This window comes from Corapipo altera, unplaced genomic scaffold (genome assembly GCF_003945725.1).
Source record: "Corapipo altera isolate COAL_440 unplaced genomic scaffold, ASM394572v1 0, whole genome shotgun sequence".
Lineage (NCBI taxonomy): Eukaryota > Metazoa > Chordata > Aves > Passeriformes > Pipridae > Corapipo > Corapipo altera.
The window spans coordinates 69,737,728-69,754,779 of record NW_020884872.1 but is presented as its reverse complement, the minus strand read 5'-3'; the positions used below and the strand labels follow the sequence as shown (position 1 = coordinate 69,754,779).

At 40.1% G+C, this 17,052-nt stretch overlaps 1 protein-coding gene across 1 annotated transcript in view; it reads left to right on the top strand.

Annotated features, from left to right (window-relative positions):
• Positions 1 to 6,251: 6,251 nt before the first annotated feature.
• Positions 6,252 to 17,052, top strand: part of B3GLCT (beta 3-glucosyltransferase) — a 56,406-nt gene continuing 45,605 nt past the window's right edge. The window contains exons 1-3 of the mRNA XM_027651403.1: positions 6,252 to 6,430; positions 14,457 to 14,518; positions 16,915 to 16,954. Coding sequence (XP_027507204.1) covers positions 6,340 to 6,430; positions 14,457 to 14,518; positions 16,915 to 16,954 — 193 coding nt within the window. The 5' untranslated portion in view covers positions 6,252 to 6,339. The remainder of the gene's footprint in view (positions 6,431 to 14,456; positions 14,519 to 16,914; positions 16,955 to 17,052) is intronic.

The window sequence follows — 17,052 nt, the reverse complement described above, 5'->3', positions numbered from 1 at the left end:
CAATGTAGCTATAATAAGGCAAAATGAAATATGTGGAAGCTATTTATGAGACATAGGACATCTTGAGGCAGTGATCCCAGCAGCTGATGCAGGTTAGTCAATGCTTGAGTGATTGTATTATTTATAGCCCATCAAACCAACAGAAATGTTAAAGACAAATTCATAGGACATTATTAGACCATCCACTTCAGTGTTCCTTGAGCAGATTGCCTTGTTTTTTCACCTGCCACTATGACTTAGTACGCAGTTGAGAAGGGTATGTGATTCTTTGTGAGACTATTTCTTTTCATGCAGGAAATGGAATCAAGGGAACGTAGTTAACATGCCCTGTAAGCTCTTTGAAACATATGGAAGCATTTTGTTCCTGCATGGTTTTGCTCAGTTAAATCTCTTATTGTTCATCTATACTTTGACTTTTGGTTGACAAGGTAATATTTAATTAAATTGATTAAGAGACACTATCAGGTAGTTTAGGACTAACGTTTTGTCTTTTCAAATAGCTACACTTCAACAGGAGAAATATAAAGAGCTCAGATATGCTTCATAGAGACAGTTCTTTGTCAGATGGAAGCAGCAGGAGACCAAACAGGAGAGAGCAGTGAGTCTGACAGTTCTTTAGACAAGCTGTTCATTTGACCAAAGGAGTGGGCAATATGCCCTTAGCTTATTATCAGTACTGGAAAGCTTCAGTCCTCTACATCTGCCTGTAGAAGTATTACCCTTGTTTCTCCTTGATTTTGTGCAGTACAATAGACAGGAGCATCTCACAATCTCATCACCAGAACCTTGCAAGAAATCAAAATAATACTTCTTCCCCCTAGTTTTAACCAGGCAGCTATTTGTCTGCAGATACTGATTCTGAAGAGTGTTTATACTGTAGCTTTTCAGGAATATTGCACTAAAAATAGTTCATAACTGAACCTTCCTGACAATACCATGTGGTATTACGTGATTTCAGTGACTTCTGAACCTATGTAAGTTTCTAATCAAATTATTTAATTGAAAAAGTAATCTCAGAAACTAAAACTGGAGACAACATTGAGCTTCCAAAAGTAGAAAAGGAAAATGTTATAATTGCACACAGTTCAATGTTACAAAAAATTAATACTAGTTTAGGGATAATAAAGTCCTTTCTTCAGGACTCTGACAGTCTGAATTCTTTCTATGAGAGGTAAGCAATTTTCAGGTAGACTGGATAAATTTTTTTTCACTGTTAGGGTGGTCAGGCACTGGAATAGGCTGCCCAGGGAGGTGGTGGAGTCACCATCTCTGGAGGTGTTTAAGAGGCATCTGGATCTGGTGCTGAGTGATGTGATTTAGTGGTTTAGGGATTACAGTGGCAGTGCTGGGACAGTTGGACTTGATGATCTTAAAGGTCTCTTCCAACCTTGAAGATTCTATGATTCTGTAATCTTGTAGTAGAGTTTTTTTGGACAGATGAGATATACCATAGAACAAAGCCAAAGAGGAGGTAGAAGTTCAGGAGCACAGAATGACTAAAGCCAACATGGCGACTTTGTGGGGAGAACAAAGAACTGTAGTGAACATCTAAGGATGATCTAAGATCTCATCAGTGAAATTTAATGTCTGAACCAACACAGCAAGAAACAAGACAGAAGAAAGAATTAGATTCTGCAACTAAAATATGATCCTGTAGGAAGGAGGGATAGCTGAGTTATTGACTGGAGTGGAAAAAGAAGTAGGAAAGGTTTCAAGAAGAGTAAGGAGGAGGAAAGGCATTCACTTCCTAGGTTCACTTGCCAAAGGATTCAGGATTCCAAACTTGCATCTCTCTGTGTGTTTTAAACCAAAAACTTAAGAAACACAGATTTGACAAAGTTGCAGCTATCAGTTATATTCCTTATGATACCTGAACAACATGTATTTTTGGTTTCCTTCATGGCACTTATTTGAGATTATGCATTTCAGAAGGTAAACCACATCTGGGATCTGCACTCTGGAGACAGCAGATTTTCAGTGACGCCTACAAGAATGATCTGATCATAAATTTTGAGGTACGTAAGGGAGATTGAAGCACTGCTATCTAAGCGGAACTCTGGGGACTTCTGTCAAGTTCCACAGTTTGATGTATCTGTTTCTCATCAGTGGCTTGGTCTGTAACAGTTCAAAGATGTTGAAATACCTGTGTCCTGCCCTCTCCTCTGAGTGTATATACTTTGCCTCTTGGACAATCCCATAATGAGCTCCAGAAAATATGCTACATAAGGTATTTTCACTATTTCCATGGCAGATGACACAGAGGAGCTGACTGCCACAGACAATTAAGCAGTCATTACTGCCCCATAGGAAAGTAATTGTCTTTATTACTTCTTTACAACCTTCTAAGAATCTGTGACTGATTGCTTCATGTCCAATGTTTTTCCAGGTTCTTTCTAGAGAGCGTGTAATCTAACAAAAGCAGTCTCTATCGTGGGAAATTTCTTGGTTGAACTCAGTTCCCGTGACTCTCTGCTACAGCCCCAGACTGGTTCTCTACAAAGCTTTGACTGAAGGCTTTAAGACTTAGCTCAAACTCTGGAGTCCTCAAACTTTAATTAAGAGACAATACTTCCCAGATTAACCCATGAAGAAGAGAGACTAAACTCAGATTACACCACAGGCTGCCACAGGGGTTGACTGGAGTGCTCAATGGTTTGGTTGTCAGGCTTACAGCGTGTGCGTGCTGGTACTGCAACGTTATCAGTTCTTCTGAAAAAGATGGGGCAAGTCCCAGACCAAGTATCGCTGACTGAGTCATGTCTAGAGCACTTGAGGCTTTCCCCACTACTGCAGATTTCTCCCAGGGAGAGTGGTTTAGAGTACTCCAACGGGGACAAGAAAGTGTATGTAGTTCAGATCTGAGTGACACAGACTATCAGAGCTTCCATGCTCAAGCTTATTGCCTAGCATTTGACAAGTGTAGGTGTATTCCCAGTGTATTAGTATATTAGGTTATATATTAATGGAATTATAATTGAGTTACTGTCTTGAGTGGCTGAAAGATGAAAAACTGTTTTCAAATGCATGTTGTGATTCAAAAAGTAACTGTGTGATTCTGAACTCATTTGGATTGGTTTTACTCATTTCCACAGGATTAGTCATAGCTTAAAGTTATGCCTCTCCTTATGTAACTTCCTGAGTAGGACAGAGAGGTCCAACTGCAGAAGCCTGCGGAAGAGCTGGAACTCAACTCACGTGATTTGCAGGTCTGTCTCTGCCAAAAAGACCTTTCTATTGAAAGAAACTATATGAATACTCTGTTGTTCCTGGATTCATTAAACATTTCTTGAACGGCTGATATAACTAAGTAGTTGCAGTCAAGTTCTCTAACTCAGTAACTGCTGTTGTATCTTGTTCGTAATTTCTGTCTTTTCCCATATTATAGTCCTTCTACAGGAACAGATGGCAGAGCCACCAGAGTAAGGCACTGCTGCAGTGCCTGTACAAAAGGGCACCCTTGAATCACACACCAGCCTTTGCATTTGATACGCATAACTTTTCATACATATAGATATACATATGAGAGGATTATTTTGTATTTGCAGCTCCCCTTTTTAATCTGAGAAGTGGGACAGCAACAGTGCTACATTTGTATTATTTATGAATGTAAGAGATATGTAATACTATAAGGAAAGGAGGATTGGCGGTGTTCTAAACCTCTGTGTTCCTTACCAGAAAGTTCATGATTTTCATCCTTTCCGAGCTGGAAATTCTCAATGGGGTAGTTAGAACAACAAACAAACACAACCTGAGTTTGTATGTGGAGCAGAATTCCAGAAAAATTTTTATTTCCTACTTCATCCTCCCAGCCCTGAATATAAGATTTAAAACACTTCAGTGCTATTTTTCTTAGCAATTTGAGAACATTATGTTCCATGGCAGAGTTCCATATATCTTGGGGGTTGTTACCATGAAATTTTTCTTATATTTGTGAGAAACCAAAATATTTATTACATCTCAGCAAAAAGTTGTTGTTTTTTTTTTTTTTTTCTTACAGACTTGCTGTGTGGGGAAATGTTTGAACATGGGTATATCTTAAACCATTTTGGAAGCGAAAAGTCTTATGTTTAGCCCTGCTGTTGTGGGCATGATCTTTGTGACCTAAATACTTATGGAAATCAGCACAGAACACAAAAATGGGAGAAAGGGCGGGAAACAGTGCTGAAACTTAGAAGGAAAACCAAGAAAATGCAGATATACATGTTAAGTAGAAGGTTTCATATCTTTTATATTGTTATAGTTCTATAAATGGAAGGATAACTTGACATTTTTTTTCTTGGTAATGAGCATGCACATAAAATCAGAAAGAGAATTATAGTATGAAAGTTTCTGCTTCATTTGCATCAGAATTATTATTCTTGAGGCCAGTAACTTATTTAGTGAGTCGGAATGTCAACAACAAGCAGTTGTTCTGTAAGGCAAATAACAAGCTGTGGTTGCTCACACTTGTGCTTCATTTTCCCTCTCTTGACCACCTGCAATATCAAGGGGGGGGTGTAGCAAATACATTATGCAAGTTGAATACTCCAAGCAAGCCTGGCAAACACATTTCTATTGAAATAGTTTTAAAGGAAAGTGTGAGGTCTACAACCAAGTTACTGTGATATAGATGTGCTTGCCTGAACTTGCAGTGGGAGTGAGTGTTTATCACTGTGAAAAGGTTCCCATTCACCTTCACAATCATCTCTCTTGCATACTTAAGGTACTCTGTTGTAACCACTTGATCTGTCAGGAAAATAATGCCCAAGTTTGGGTCCCATGCTGTTGGCCTTATGGGATTGAAAATAGTTTATGGCTGACCTGGACATTGGACCATTTGTGTACAGTGAGATCAGTGCATACTGAATTGTTGGGTTGGTAGGAGGGGTCTGTGTGGAAAGTACTGGATGGGAAAAGTGTACATATAGACTTGGCTGGAATTCACTGTACCCAGCATGTAAGGAATCGTTACCTAAAGTCACCAGGTAACACTCAGAGTCATGTTTAAGGCAAAGAGGAAGCAGGCCTTATATGTTATACATCAAGAATTTCTTGTTTCTTGTTACTATAGTTGAAACATGAAAATTCTAATAATTATTAATACAGATCTAACTGCTACAGAAAAAGAAAGAATAACAGTGCAGTGAAAATTTTAGACACACTGCTGGGTTTCTACTCCTATTATAACTTGTCTTTCTGTGGTTTCCCTGGGTCTGAAGGCAAGCAGTTTCATTCTGGGATGTATAGGAAGTGTAATAGCAAGTTGTTAGAGTGTAGAGTGCTTCACTAGGACAAATCTGACATTCCTGCAGATAATTTCTTCTTCCTTGCTCCAGAATTCATATTTGCTAACAAGGTTTTACACTCTTGATATTTCTTCATTGGTCTGCAGCTCTGTTAGAGCCAAATTTACTGTCCGTCATGTCCACACTGACATTTATGCATGTTAGATATGCATAAATGCATCTGCTTTACCCCTAAAACCAGCTTTATGTGGCTCCATGTCTGCATTTCTTTGACCAAATATGGCTGAGGCATTGGCAGCTGTTGAGTCTCCAATGCCAAGGCTGTGCCCAGGGTCACATGCCTATACTCCCTGTTGCTAACCGTGTCCCCACTTCTGGTCACACAGGTAGTTAGGAAAGGCTGTCTGAAGGTGCCACGTGCTCTCTTGGGTAAGAATTTGTGAGACTGTTTCAGAGATGAATTAGGCCACTTTTTAGGGTAGACCAGATTCCTGTCAAGACTGTTGGGTAACATTTCACAGAATCACCAAATCAGTTCAGGCTGGAAAAGGCCTCTGAGATCATCGAGTCCAACCTATGACCGAACACCACCACGTCAACAAGACCATGGCACTAAGTGCCACATCCAGTCTTTCCTCAAACACCTCCAGAAACAGCGACTCCACCACCTCCCTGGGCAGCCCATTCCAATGGGTGGTTAAGGAGAGTTAATGACTAAGAGGAGCTGTGCTCCCTGAGATTATTTAATTATTTATTATTATTAATTGGGCTAGATATTTAATCCCTAGCCCTAGGAGCGCCGAGTGTCCCGTGGAGCTGAGGCCCGGCGGGCGTCAGAGCCGAGGGCCGGCAGCGCAGGGCCGCAGGACGCCGCCCGTGCCGCTGCCGCCCGCCAGAGGGCGCCGCGGCCCCCGCTCCGCCTCCCGCTCCTGCCGGCGCTAGCGGCCGGTCCTGCCAGGGAGGAGGGAAGGGAAAGGGAGGAGGAGAAGGAGGAGGGCGGGCTGGCGGCGGCGGCGGCGGCACCGCCAGCAGCCAGAGGCCGCTCGCCGGCGCTCTGCGGCAGAGGCGGGCAGGCGGGCGCTCCGTGCCCCGCGGCTTATCGGCCCCCGCCAGGATGTCTCGGGAGCCGGGCTGCTGCAGCCTCTGGCTCCTCTTCGCTGCCTGCGCCCACCTCTACTTCCTTCTCCCGCCGCTCCGCACCCGGGGTGAGTGGTGAGTGGCGGGGGCCGGGCCGGGACGCCATGGCGAGGTGAAGGGAGGAGACCCGGGACGCTCGGCCCCTCCGCGGAGGTGATGAGCGGGAGGAGGGCACGGAGCGCTGGAGAGCCTGGAGTGGCGCCGAAGCCGCTGCCTCCCCGCTCCGTCCCGCCCCGCGGGGGGAAGCGGGCGGGAGAGCGAAGGTGTCCCTTCCCCCGAAGTTTGTTAGGAAGCCTGGCTGGAGTGCGGCCGGGCAGCGCGGGGTTCCTGCGCGGCCCCGGCTCCAGGGGAACCGCCGGGAGCGCCTCCCGCCCTCGGGGCGGTGTGCGGGGCATGGGGCGGTGCGGAACCGGCTCTCAGGTCGGAAACGTCTTCGTGGAGCAGCCGGGTGAACCCAGAGCGGAGTTGTGCTCGTGTTGGAGCAGCGCCGCGCTGACAGGGGGGCTTTGCTGGGGGCAGATGGGAAGGTAAAACTGCCCGGTTAAAATGCCATCCGAGAGAAAAGCAAAGTGCTACAGTGTTTTAGAGACGTTTGTAAAGTGTCTAGTGAGGTGGGAGAAGATTAAAGGAGAAGGAATACTAGTATGGGTTGCGTTTGGGTTGCTGCAGGCTCCTGGAGTTGGGAGCTGCTGCTGTGAGTGTAAGAGACGGAAATAAATGTTTATATCTGTTTTGTTTCTCATTCTTTTGGTTCGTGAATGTTTCCATCTCTGTCAGTGTAGACTTGTCAGTTTGTTGTAAGCCTTTGGATTTGTTTCTCCTCTCCCGCTATGTCTTGTGCACCAAAATCATGCAGGGGAAACCTGGTACTAATAAATCCCATTTTCAGCAAAGTAAAACTGATATTTTGCTTTTTCTTTTGTAAAACACTTTTCCTTTCACTGACACAACTTGGTTTTTGGAGGAATCCTCATACTCTACAGCTCTTCCTAAAGCTGCATTTCATTCTTTCCGGGATGAGTAGTTTTGCTCTAGTGCTTCAGCAAGGTACTGTAGCACTTGATAACCTCGAACAGATTGTAATAGCAGTCAGAGAATAGCAGCTTCAGTTTGTCCTCTGTGTGTATGTGTATTTATTGTACATACTCACATGCAACTAGAAGGCAGAAATGGAAACACAACTGTTCTTATTTAATAGGTCTTGATTAGTGCTTGTGTGGAATTTGCTCACCAGAAGCTTATTGCAGTATCATGGTTTTCTTTTTTTTTTTTTTTTTAGAATATCCTTTTACATTAAAGAGTCCATCTTTCATAAATAACCCATGCTTTTGAGATGGCCTGGATAGTAAGTTTGCAAAACAATCAGCTTTGTTCTTGGAAACCAAATAATTTGGATTGCCTTTCACAGAAGCAAACATCTTGTCTGTAGGTAGTTAAGTAATTTCATAAATTGCAGCTTGCAGGTGGCAGCTTACAGAATGGGAAAATGCATTCAGATGATTTTGTATGACCTAACTTCTAGACAATCAGAAGGGATAATGATGATGCTTTTTCTTCTGTTGTTTTTCTTTGCTTGCCTTTTGTAAAGATAGTGGTGTAGACAGCACTCATTTAGATGTTTCAGTGGTTTAAATGCCCTCTTCCCATATGTGTAAGGAAATGTAATTAGTTGCTTTTATTTTATGAAAAGCTTCAGATGCTGTAAATTTGCTTGCGTCACCCCTTCTTCCTCTTTCACCCTTCTCTCTTCCCATTTTGTGTTGATAAATCCGTAATCATTCTTATCTGGCTAGACCAGTGTCTTTGATGCTGATAGAGTAGCAACAATGAAGAAATATTATAAAAGCTTGCATGTAAATACATGAAACTAATTTATATTGCTTGCTAGTGCTCACAGGCTGTCTCATCATGGAACATCCCATCGCTTTGACTGACGGCATCAGTGCAGATTTTCTCTGGAATTGCGTCAATCCATAGAATCTTATGTTCTTTGAAAACTTGGGAGGGGGAAGAAACACAACCAACCCCCAAACAAGACAAAAATAGGCCTTTCATTAAATTATTATTAGAAGTATAAAGAAATTCTATTTTAAATGTTTTGTCTACTATGCGCAACATAATCACTGGCTTCATTATTTGAAGTGGTTATTATTAGTCATGGTTTTGTCATACATTGTCATAGAATTGTAAGTTTCTTGTAGCTCATTTAAACTGACCCAGAGTCCAGCGAGGTGGCTGGAATGACTTTGGGGTCAGTCTGTAAAATCAGACTGTAAAAGAGTAAGATAACAAGAGGTGTTGCCTTTCTGTCTCAGATAGATTTGTCTGTGAAAGAAAAAGAGCTAACTCCTCAGTTTTACCATCCTTTGCACTTCAAGGACATATAATTCCAAATGTTTGGAAGTTGTTTAAGCTTAAAAGGGTAGTACTGAAGAAAGGATTGCTTCTATGTTTAAAATGTGTTATTATATCATTATATATATTCATACAGTGTATTTTAATACTGCAGTATTTACGTTCATTTTTCTAATGGTTTGTTGGCACATATTCCTGTGGTTCAGCTGCTGCACAATGAAAATAAAGGATTGAGTTTTACTTTCTAGTGTTATAAGCAAGTCTTCTCATCAAAATTTTAATGGAAATAATGGAACACTTGACAAAAATAATTAGTAATTGAAACTGCTTCCATTACATTTTCAGATTACATTTCCAGGTTTTGAGTGGATCCAAAAATGTCTTAGTCCTGTTCTCAAAAGAAATAAAGATAAGATTGATGATAATAAAGAGCTTTAAAGTCTTTCTAAAATTTCTTTCCTTTTCTTATCCTCAGTTCTTGGACATCTAGCAAAAGTAGGAGAGGACTAGCAATTGGCATGATCTGCTTATGCCAAAGGACATGATTTTAATGCACGAAGTGTATTAACAAACTTCAGAATACACAATACATTAAATAATGAAGTGACAAATACAACATTACGGGTTGGATTTAAGATGGTGCCTTGCTCGCTTACCTGTGGTTTTTTTCCTGCTTGTTTGTGAGAAATTGTGCAGTTAATCACCTAGGCCTTTTGGTTACTGTGGTCCCTACACAGCTTGAACTTTTACCAACTAATAAGTTTCTTCTTTTGTTATATTTTCTCTGTGCTCTGTGGCAAGGCAGTGGTCCACCTGAGGTATGCTTGCATTGTATCAGAAAATGCAAAGGGATTAGAGGAAATTCTGGATTTAGCAAAGGTACCTCTAGCTCTAGAGATTGATCTGTATTTTAGGGAGTTATGCTGAAAGAAGTATGTTGCAGTTGTCCAAATTAATAATGATGTTTGCGTGTGAAAAGTTACTGTTCTGTTATGGTAGCATCTGATAGCTCCTAGAGAGAGGTCATCCTTCTTTGTACCTGTGTACTTTGCACACAACAAAAAGATATCCTTGCCACAGAGAGTTTATGGTTTCTACCTGTGTTGTACAACTGACCTGGTCACGAGCTGCATGTGTATGTAGAATTTTTCTGTCAGTGGTCCACTCCTGGGCACACCTTTTTCAGAAACCTCTTGGGATTGAATTGCAGGTGGATGAATTAACCTTGGAGATGTCCACTTGTGCACAGGCACTGTATTTTCTACCTACACTGTGGTCCCTTTGTTGATATGTTGCAGGCCAGCTAAATTTACTATGTTCTTCTTCTGCCACCCTTTTCCCAGTAAATCCTTAGAAGAGGATATTTATTTCCAGGCTGAGAGATTGGGTTGCTTAGCCAGAACAGTCTTGGCCCCAGTTTACTCCTGAAGACTGCTTTATTTGTATCAAATATATGTGCATAACAGATTTGCTAATAAGGTAGTAGAGTGTTTCTAAGATAAATTTATACAATCTGTGTGAGTGAAAAGCTTGATTACTGGGTGAAGACTCTTGAAGCTTTTTTTGTAGTGTCTTCAGGGGTCTACTAGTCTGTTTTTTGAATGGTTCTTCAGTAGTTTAAAAATAGTCTGTACAGTTCTTATTAAAATATAAAATCTTCCTGATATATTTAATGTAAAGGATATCAAGTAATTTTAAGGTGTTTATTTGTTGGAAAAGAAGTGGATGCTGCAGTTCTGCAGTCACAGGGGATAAGAATAATGATGTAGAGGGAGATTTTAGCATTCATTACAGGTATTGGTTGTTGAATAAATTACATGTCTGCATGTTGAAGTTGCATTGTGTGTCAGGGCAGCTGCAACAAAAGTAATTTTCAGCTGTTGTCCTCAAAAATAAAGATGGATTGATATGGGAGGTGGTCAAAGAGAGCTGGTTGATTTTCAGCGTTCATCTCCTACAAGCTCGAGAATGATCCATCCCCACATGTGGGAAGGCAAGTGAAGATGGCAGGAGGCCCACATGCATGAACAAAAAGCTCCTGGCAAAACTCAGTCATAAAAAAGAAGCACTCAAGAGGTGGAAATACAGAGACACTGTCTAAGAGTGCAGGTATGTCATTACGAAAGCTAGAGCCCACCTGGAGCTGAATCTAGTGAGGGATTCTACTTGTGAAAGGCAAGATAATGGGCTTCTACAGGTGTATCAGCAAAAGGGAGACTAGGGAAAATGTGGGCCTGCTTCTCAGTGGGGGAGGGACTTGGTTAAAAGAAGGACAGGGAAGTGGGTGAGGAACTCAGAACCTTCTTTGCCTTGATCTGTACTATGAAGACCCACCTTCAGCAATTCTAGGCCCCTGAAACTCATGGGAAGGTCTGGGGCGAGAAAGAGTTACTTTCACTGGAGGAGGACCAGTTTAGGGAACGTTTAAACAAACAGGACATACAGAAGTCCACAGGACTTGATGGGAGGCACACACAAGTGCTGTTAGAGTTTGATGATCTCAGTGCAGGCTACTTTTGATAATCTTTGAAAGGTTGTGGTGACTGGGGGAGGTTGCTCAAGACTAGAAGAAAGGGCTGATATTTTCTTTCTTCAAGGAGGGCAAGGAAGAAAATCTAGGGAAACTGTAAGTGGGCCGGTGTTATCCCAGTCCCTAGAAAGGTGGTGTAGCAAAAAATCCTGGTTGTCATTGCCAAATAATAAAGGGCAAGAGGGTGATTGGGAGAAGTCACTGTATTTTTATGAATGGGCGGTCATGCTTAACCATCTTAAAAGACTTCTGTGATAAGATGACTGCCTTCGTGAATGTGGGGAAAGCAGTGTATGTTGTTATCCCAAGTTTAGCAGGGAGTTTGAGTTCAGTGCTGTCCCCTATAATGTCACATACAATCTGATGAAGTGTGGACTGTATACGTGGACAGTGAGGTGGGTAGAAAGCTGTCTGACTTGCTGGCCTTGTGGACTCTAATCAGTAGCATAGTGGCTCCACCTCTTCATTAATGACATTGACAATGGGATAAAGTGCACCCTCAGCGAATTTGCAGAATGTACAAGATAGGCAGGAGGGATTGATGCACAAGCTGGTTGAGCTGCTATTCAGAGGGACCTCAGCAGCCTGGAAGAGTGGGCAAGCAGGAAGCTCAAGAAACTGAATTCAGTGCAGGGAAATACCAAGTCCTGCCTCGGACAAGGAGGCACCCCATGCACCATTGCACACTGGGGGCATGTTGTCTGGAAAACAGCTTTGCAGAGAAGGACCTGAGAGTCCTGGTTTGCACAAAACTGATCATGAACTAGCAGTGTGCTGCTGTGGCAAAGATGGCCAGCAGCACCCTGGGCTACACTAGAGAAAGTGTTGGCAGCAGGGCAAGGAAGGTGATCCTTCCTGTCTGCTCAGCACTGGTGAGATACATCTGGGGTGCTGTGTCCAGGTCTGGGCTCTCCAGTACAAGAGAGAGATGGATGCACTGGAGTGAGTCCAGCAAAGGATCATGAAGATAGTTAATTGATTGGAACACCTGACAGATGAGGAGAGGCTGAAGGAGGTGGGGCTGTTTAGCCTGGAGACAAGAAGTTCAGGGAGGATCATACCAACACTTGTAAATACCTGATGGGGAGCAGACTCTGGTGCTTAACAGGACATGAGGTAGTTTGCACAAACTGAAATACAGGAAATTCCATTTGAACATAAATGCTTTTTTGTTTGTTTTTCTTGAAGAGTTTGCTCAGAGACTTTATGGAGTCTCTGTCCTAGGAAACACCCAAAACCTGACTAGACAAGGTCCTGAGGATCCAGCTTTGGGGGGTTGAACTAGATGACCGTTAGGGATTTTCAACCTCAGCGTTTCTGCATACTTCATACCAAGATGAGCTAGGTTGTGTAAGTATTTCCCTGAAGAGCTTTATCTGTGCTCTCAAAGTGTGAAATAGGTTGGTTGTTTTTTTTTTCCCCAGGTGATCTGATTATTGTTTGATTTGTTTCATGTGCATTAATATTTTATAAAGCTTAGAAGCAGTGTGGCATGGGTTATTGAATCTGCTACAGTGACAGACACATCATCTCTTGTCAATCACAGTTGTTTCAGGTTTCAAATGTCATTCCTCAGGTGCGTATTAAAAACTGGAAGTGATGAAATTTATGCTTGTAGTCAGTTTTGTGAATAAGCTGAATTTATGAGGTGATACTTTTTCAGGTTAATACTACATAATTAATAAATTTCCCAGAATGAGTGTGGTTTTTGTTGCTCTTGTAATTAGGATTGTATAAAGTAGAAGGTGTGGATCTGGTTTGTTCAGGGGAAAGGGTTCCTTGTCTGAATGTGTAAGTATGTTGGGAGAGAAGGACAAAAATGATCAGAATATGCTGTCAACAAGGGATATAATAGGCAGATTGAGACATTTTTCAGTGTACTATCACACTGGAAGTGTATAACATTTACTTGAGGACAACTTTGGGGTACACTCATACTCTTGTTTTATTCTACCTGGCTAAAGGCCGTATGGAAATGTGTCTATGATCAGTATGAGTCTACTGTGTTAGAATGATTTTTGGAATGTCTGGATGTAGTGCTGTGATTTGAGAGTCAAGTTAATCATGACCAGAGATGTCATTGTGAACTTCAACTCCTAGGCACTTGATGAAATTTGATCTCCACTAAAGGAGCATAGAGATGTAGGTAATGGGAGATGGAGCACCACAGACTTTGGACAATGTTGTCTTGCTTTGTTATATTCTAGGTTTCTAGTGTGTCAAAGGAATGACAGCAGTTAGCAATTCACTTTGAAATCAATTTCAAGCAATAAATAATTTAAATTTGCTTTAAACAATCCACTTGGATCTACTTTCCATCCCAGTTTTTAAGAAAACCTTCAATCTGACCATGATAAATAGTATCTTGAATTCCTTCCAAATTATAACAATTTTCTTTCATTTGTGTACGTTTAAGAAAAAAATTTCTTACAAAGGATCTTAGCAGGGCTTTCTTATGTTAAATGGTACTAGTTTTACAAATGAGCAAGCTGAGACAACTTGATTAAGTGACTACATCAACAGGAAAAAAACCCCTAGCACCAGAATCCTTTTTACGATTCTTTTTCTAATACAAACTAGAAGTGTATGCATAGGGTGGTGTCACTATAAAGGGTTTAAGATAATGTCAGGTCTGTGCAGATTACCTCTGTAGGTTCTCTGTTCTTTTTGTAAACATTTATTTGGGCCTCATACATTAAAAGTTTGACTGTTGTTCAAAGATGGCATTCAAAGCCTATGATAGCCATCTTCACGTTTGATAGAAATTTCTGTCAGCTGCTGACAGTTTCTGTGGCTACATGTGAAGCTTTGGTAATCCAAACTTTACCTAAAGACAGAGTGGACTGCCGGTCTCCCATGTGGTAGCACATTATGCTTTTACCAAGTGAACTACTGGATTGAACAGATTTTTTTTCTAAAGGGATTTATTTGCCTTGAAGGCAAGATGAATTGGCTTCACATCAAAAAGTGATTTTTTTTCAGCAATGGTATGGGAATTCTCAGGCAGCAAATGTATAAATTCCATGACAACAGACTGTCTCATGTTCACAAAGATTATCACTAATATGGTATCATCCAATGTGAAAAATATACCTAAATGTTGGCATAGGTTTTGTTGGGTTTTTTTGTTTGTTTTTTTTTTTTACAGAACTTTGTCAGTTGTGAAAGAGAACTCCTATAATATGAAAAAAGTCTGCTTTTTCTTTCAGCTTTTGCTGTAAGTGTAGTTCCTGAAGGTGCAGAAGATGAGACTGAACTGTCAGTGCTGCAGGTAATAAATTTTAATTGCTAGACCAGACATTATAAAATAAGCTAGGAGAGACCAGAGCAGAAAGCCTAATATCTGTGACATTGATTATTTTGATCACTGACATTAGTGGTACTTGTATCATGTCTTTCTGTTCAGTGTGGCGTATAAGAGATAAGTTGTTGGTGTTGTTCCTTTTGAGAAAAGTTTTTGAGCATATAATCTTTATTGTTTCAGAGACAGGTTTTCCTTTCTTTTTGGTTTTGTTATATATATATTATATATAATATATATATATATTTTTTATATATATATATATATAAGTATATATATATATATAATACCTTGAGAGGGAAATGGCTACCTCTCTGCTAAATTAGCATTATTACATATTACTACTCAAGTCACGGCTCAAGTAAAGCCTGCATATGAAATTTCAAATTAACAGATTAGAAGAACTGATGGTCAGAGCTATCCCAAGCTTAAAATAGCATAATGGGTGTTAGATATGTATGCATGTATGTCCTTTAACAGACCTCTCTCTGCCATTTTGTTATTGTCTATATTTGTAACATATTTGTGTGTGTATAAAAGAAATTTAAGGGAAGAAAATAAAAGTGCTGGAATGAATGGAGTTAGAATCTATAACTGCCGTTTAGATCAGTGATCTCACGTCAGATGCAATAGAAGTATAGTCAGAGGTATGCGTTTGTAAATAATTTGTGGTTTTGATGATGGTTGCTATATCTACAGTAATTTTCATAAATTAAAAAGATCCCTATTGCAAATTGCTGAGCTGCTGCAGTATATCTATAAGACTTGGTAATCTCATTCTGTTGTCATTACTTATAAATTGCTCTTTCTTAAATTCCATTACTATCTCAATCCAGCTGTTTATGCTATCATTCTTATATAGGATATAATTTATGAAGGCTTTTCTACTATTTTAGAGGTTCAAAACTTTCCCTGAAGTCAGAGGTGCCTCCTAGAATTCTTCGAACCCAAATAGCTTTTTTTTCCGTCCTTTTTTTTTTTTTAATAGTAACATTAACAGGAATGTAACAGGCAATAATTGTTTTGTGTTCTGTTTTAATAAAAGTAATTGTAAAATATGGCTTGTCTTTCCACTGTGTACCACAGGGCACACAGTTTTTTTGTTTGCACAGAGAATTAACCTATGTTGTTTCTGATATAGGTTAGCTTAGAATTTAACTTACTGTGTGATATAATAACAGTGCTGTGTAGAGTCACCAAAATAGCTTAGTCTTATAAGAAATTTTTTAAAATTTATTGACCCAGTCAGCAAAAAAGGATAATAAAAACAGATGCAATGCAGTCACTCTTGAAAAGGTTTTACAGATGGCTACCAAGGAAGTTAGAGCTTATGCATTTCAGTGCAAAAGTCAGACCTGTACAAAGGAGAGATCATCTGATGCAAGTAGAGCTAAAAGAATTACATAGATCTGATATTAAAAAAAAAAGGAGGGGACTAAGTATCTATAAATAGAAACTGTCTTGTATGGCATTTCTATCTGAAAGTCTTAAAGCACTTGAACCAAGGTAAATCCTACAACATTCTTATGCAATTAGTAAAGATGATTTTTATTTTATATTTGGAGAAACCAAAGCACTGGGGTGCTGTCAGCAGGGAGAAGTTGTGCATTAAATGAAGGCTCTGTTTTCCTTCCTGCAATTTTTGTAGGAATTGCAGAGCTCTTTCTTCAGTCCTGTCTCTCTTAAGTAACACAGTTCCATCCAACCTTTGTTATTTAGAAGCAATGGAATATGTTCCTAAGATATTTTTATGTGTGTGTCTTGGTTTCCTGGTTAACAATGTAAATGCAGTGTCACTGTTGTCTCTTCCTCAGCACTGTGGTAAAATTCCAACTATCACAAACTTATGTGATACCTGAGTAAATTTCAGTGAAGTCAACCTTTTTATTTATTTGTCTTGATATAAATTGCTTCTGAGTCTTCCTTTAAGAATTGTGTTTCCATAGAAGCTTGATAGTGGATGAAATGAATAAGAGTGTGTTGGATTTTTGTTAATGCACTGAACAGGTGTGTTTGCATTGTAGAGTTCCATATTCCAAACTTAGTGCTCAGGAGATACATAATAAATTTAAAAAATATTTATTGTTAGTATTAATTTAAAGAGCTCTGGTATAAATTGAGTTATGCAAAAACTTTTTTTTATTCTCTTACTATATTTTCTGAGTAATAATATGCAAGCACGTGGGATATCTGTTGCAGTTCTTGATGCTGAAAAACTTTTTTTTTTTCTTATTAGGTTTTGAGTTAAAACCTCTATGTTTACATTTATAATCTGATGAATGCTTTGACTCCCAGTGTTTTTTCTATAGAAATATTTGAGGGTTTGTGTGTATTCTTACTTGGGTTTTTTTCCTCCTTTCTTCTAGAAGCCTGAAGAAAGTAGAACAATCAGTAAAATAAGCAGAGGTAAGTACTGCCTTTTTAGGATAAACAAAATACAGTTATGCTTTGTAAAGTGACTCTGTGAACAGTGCCTAAATGCTCAGCAGCATTATTAGTTCATT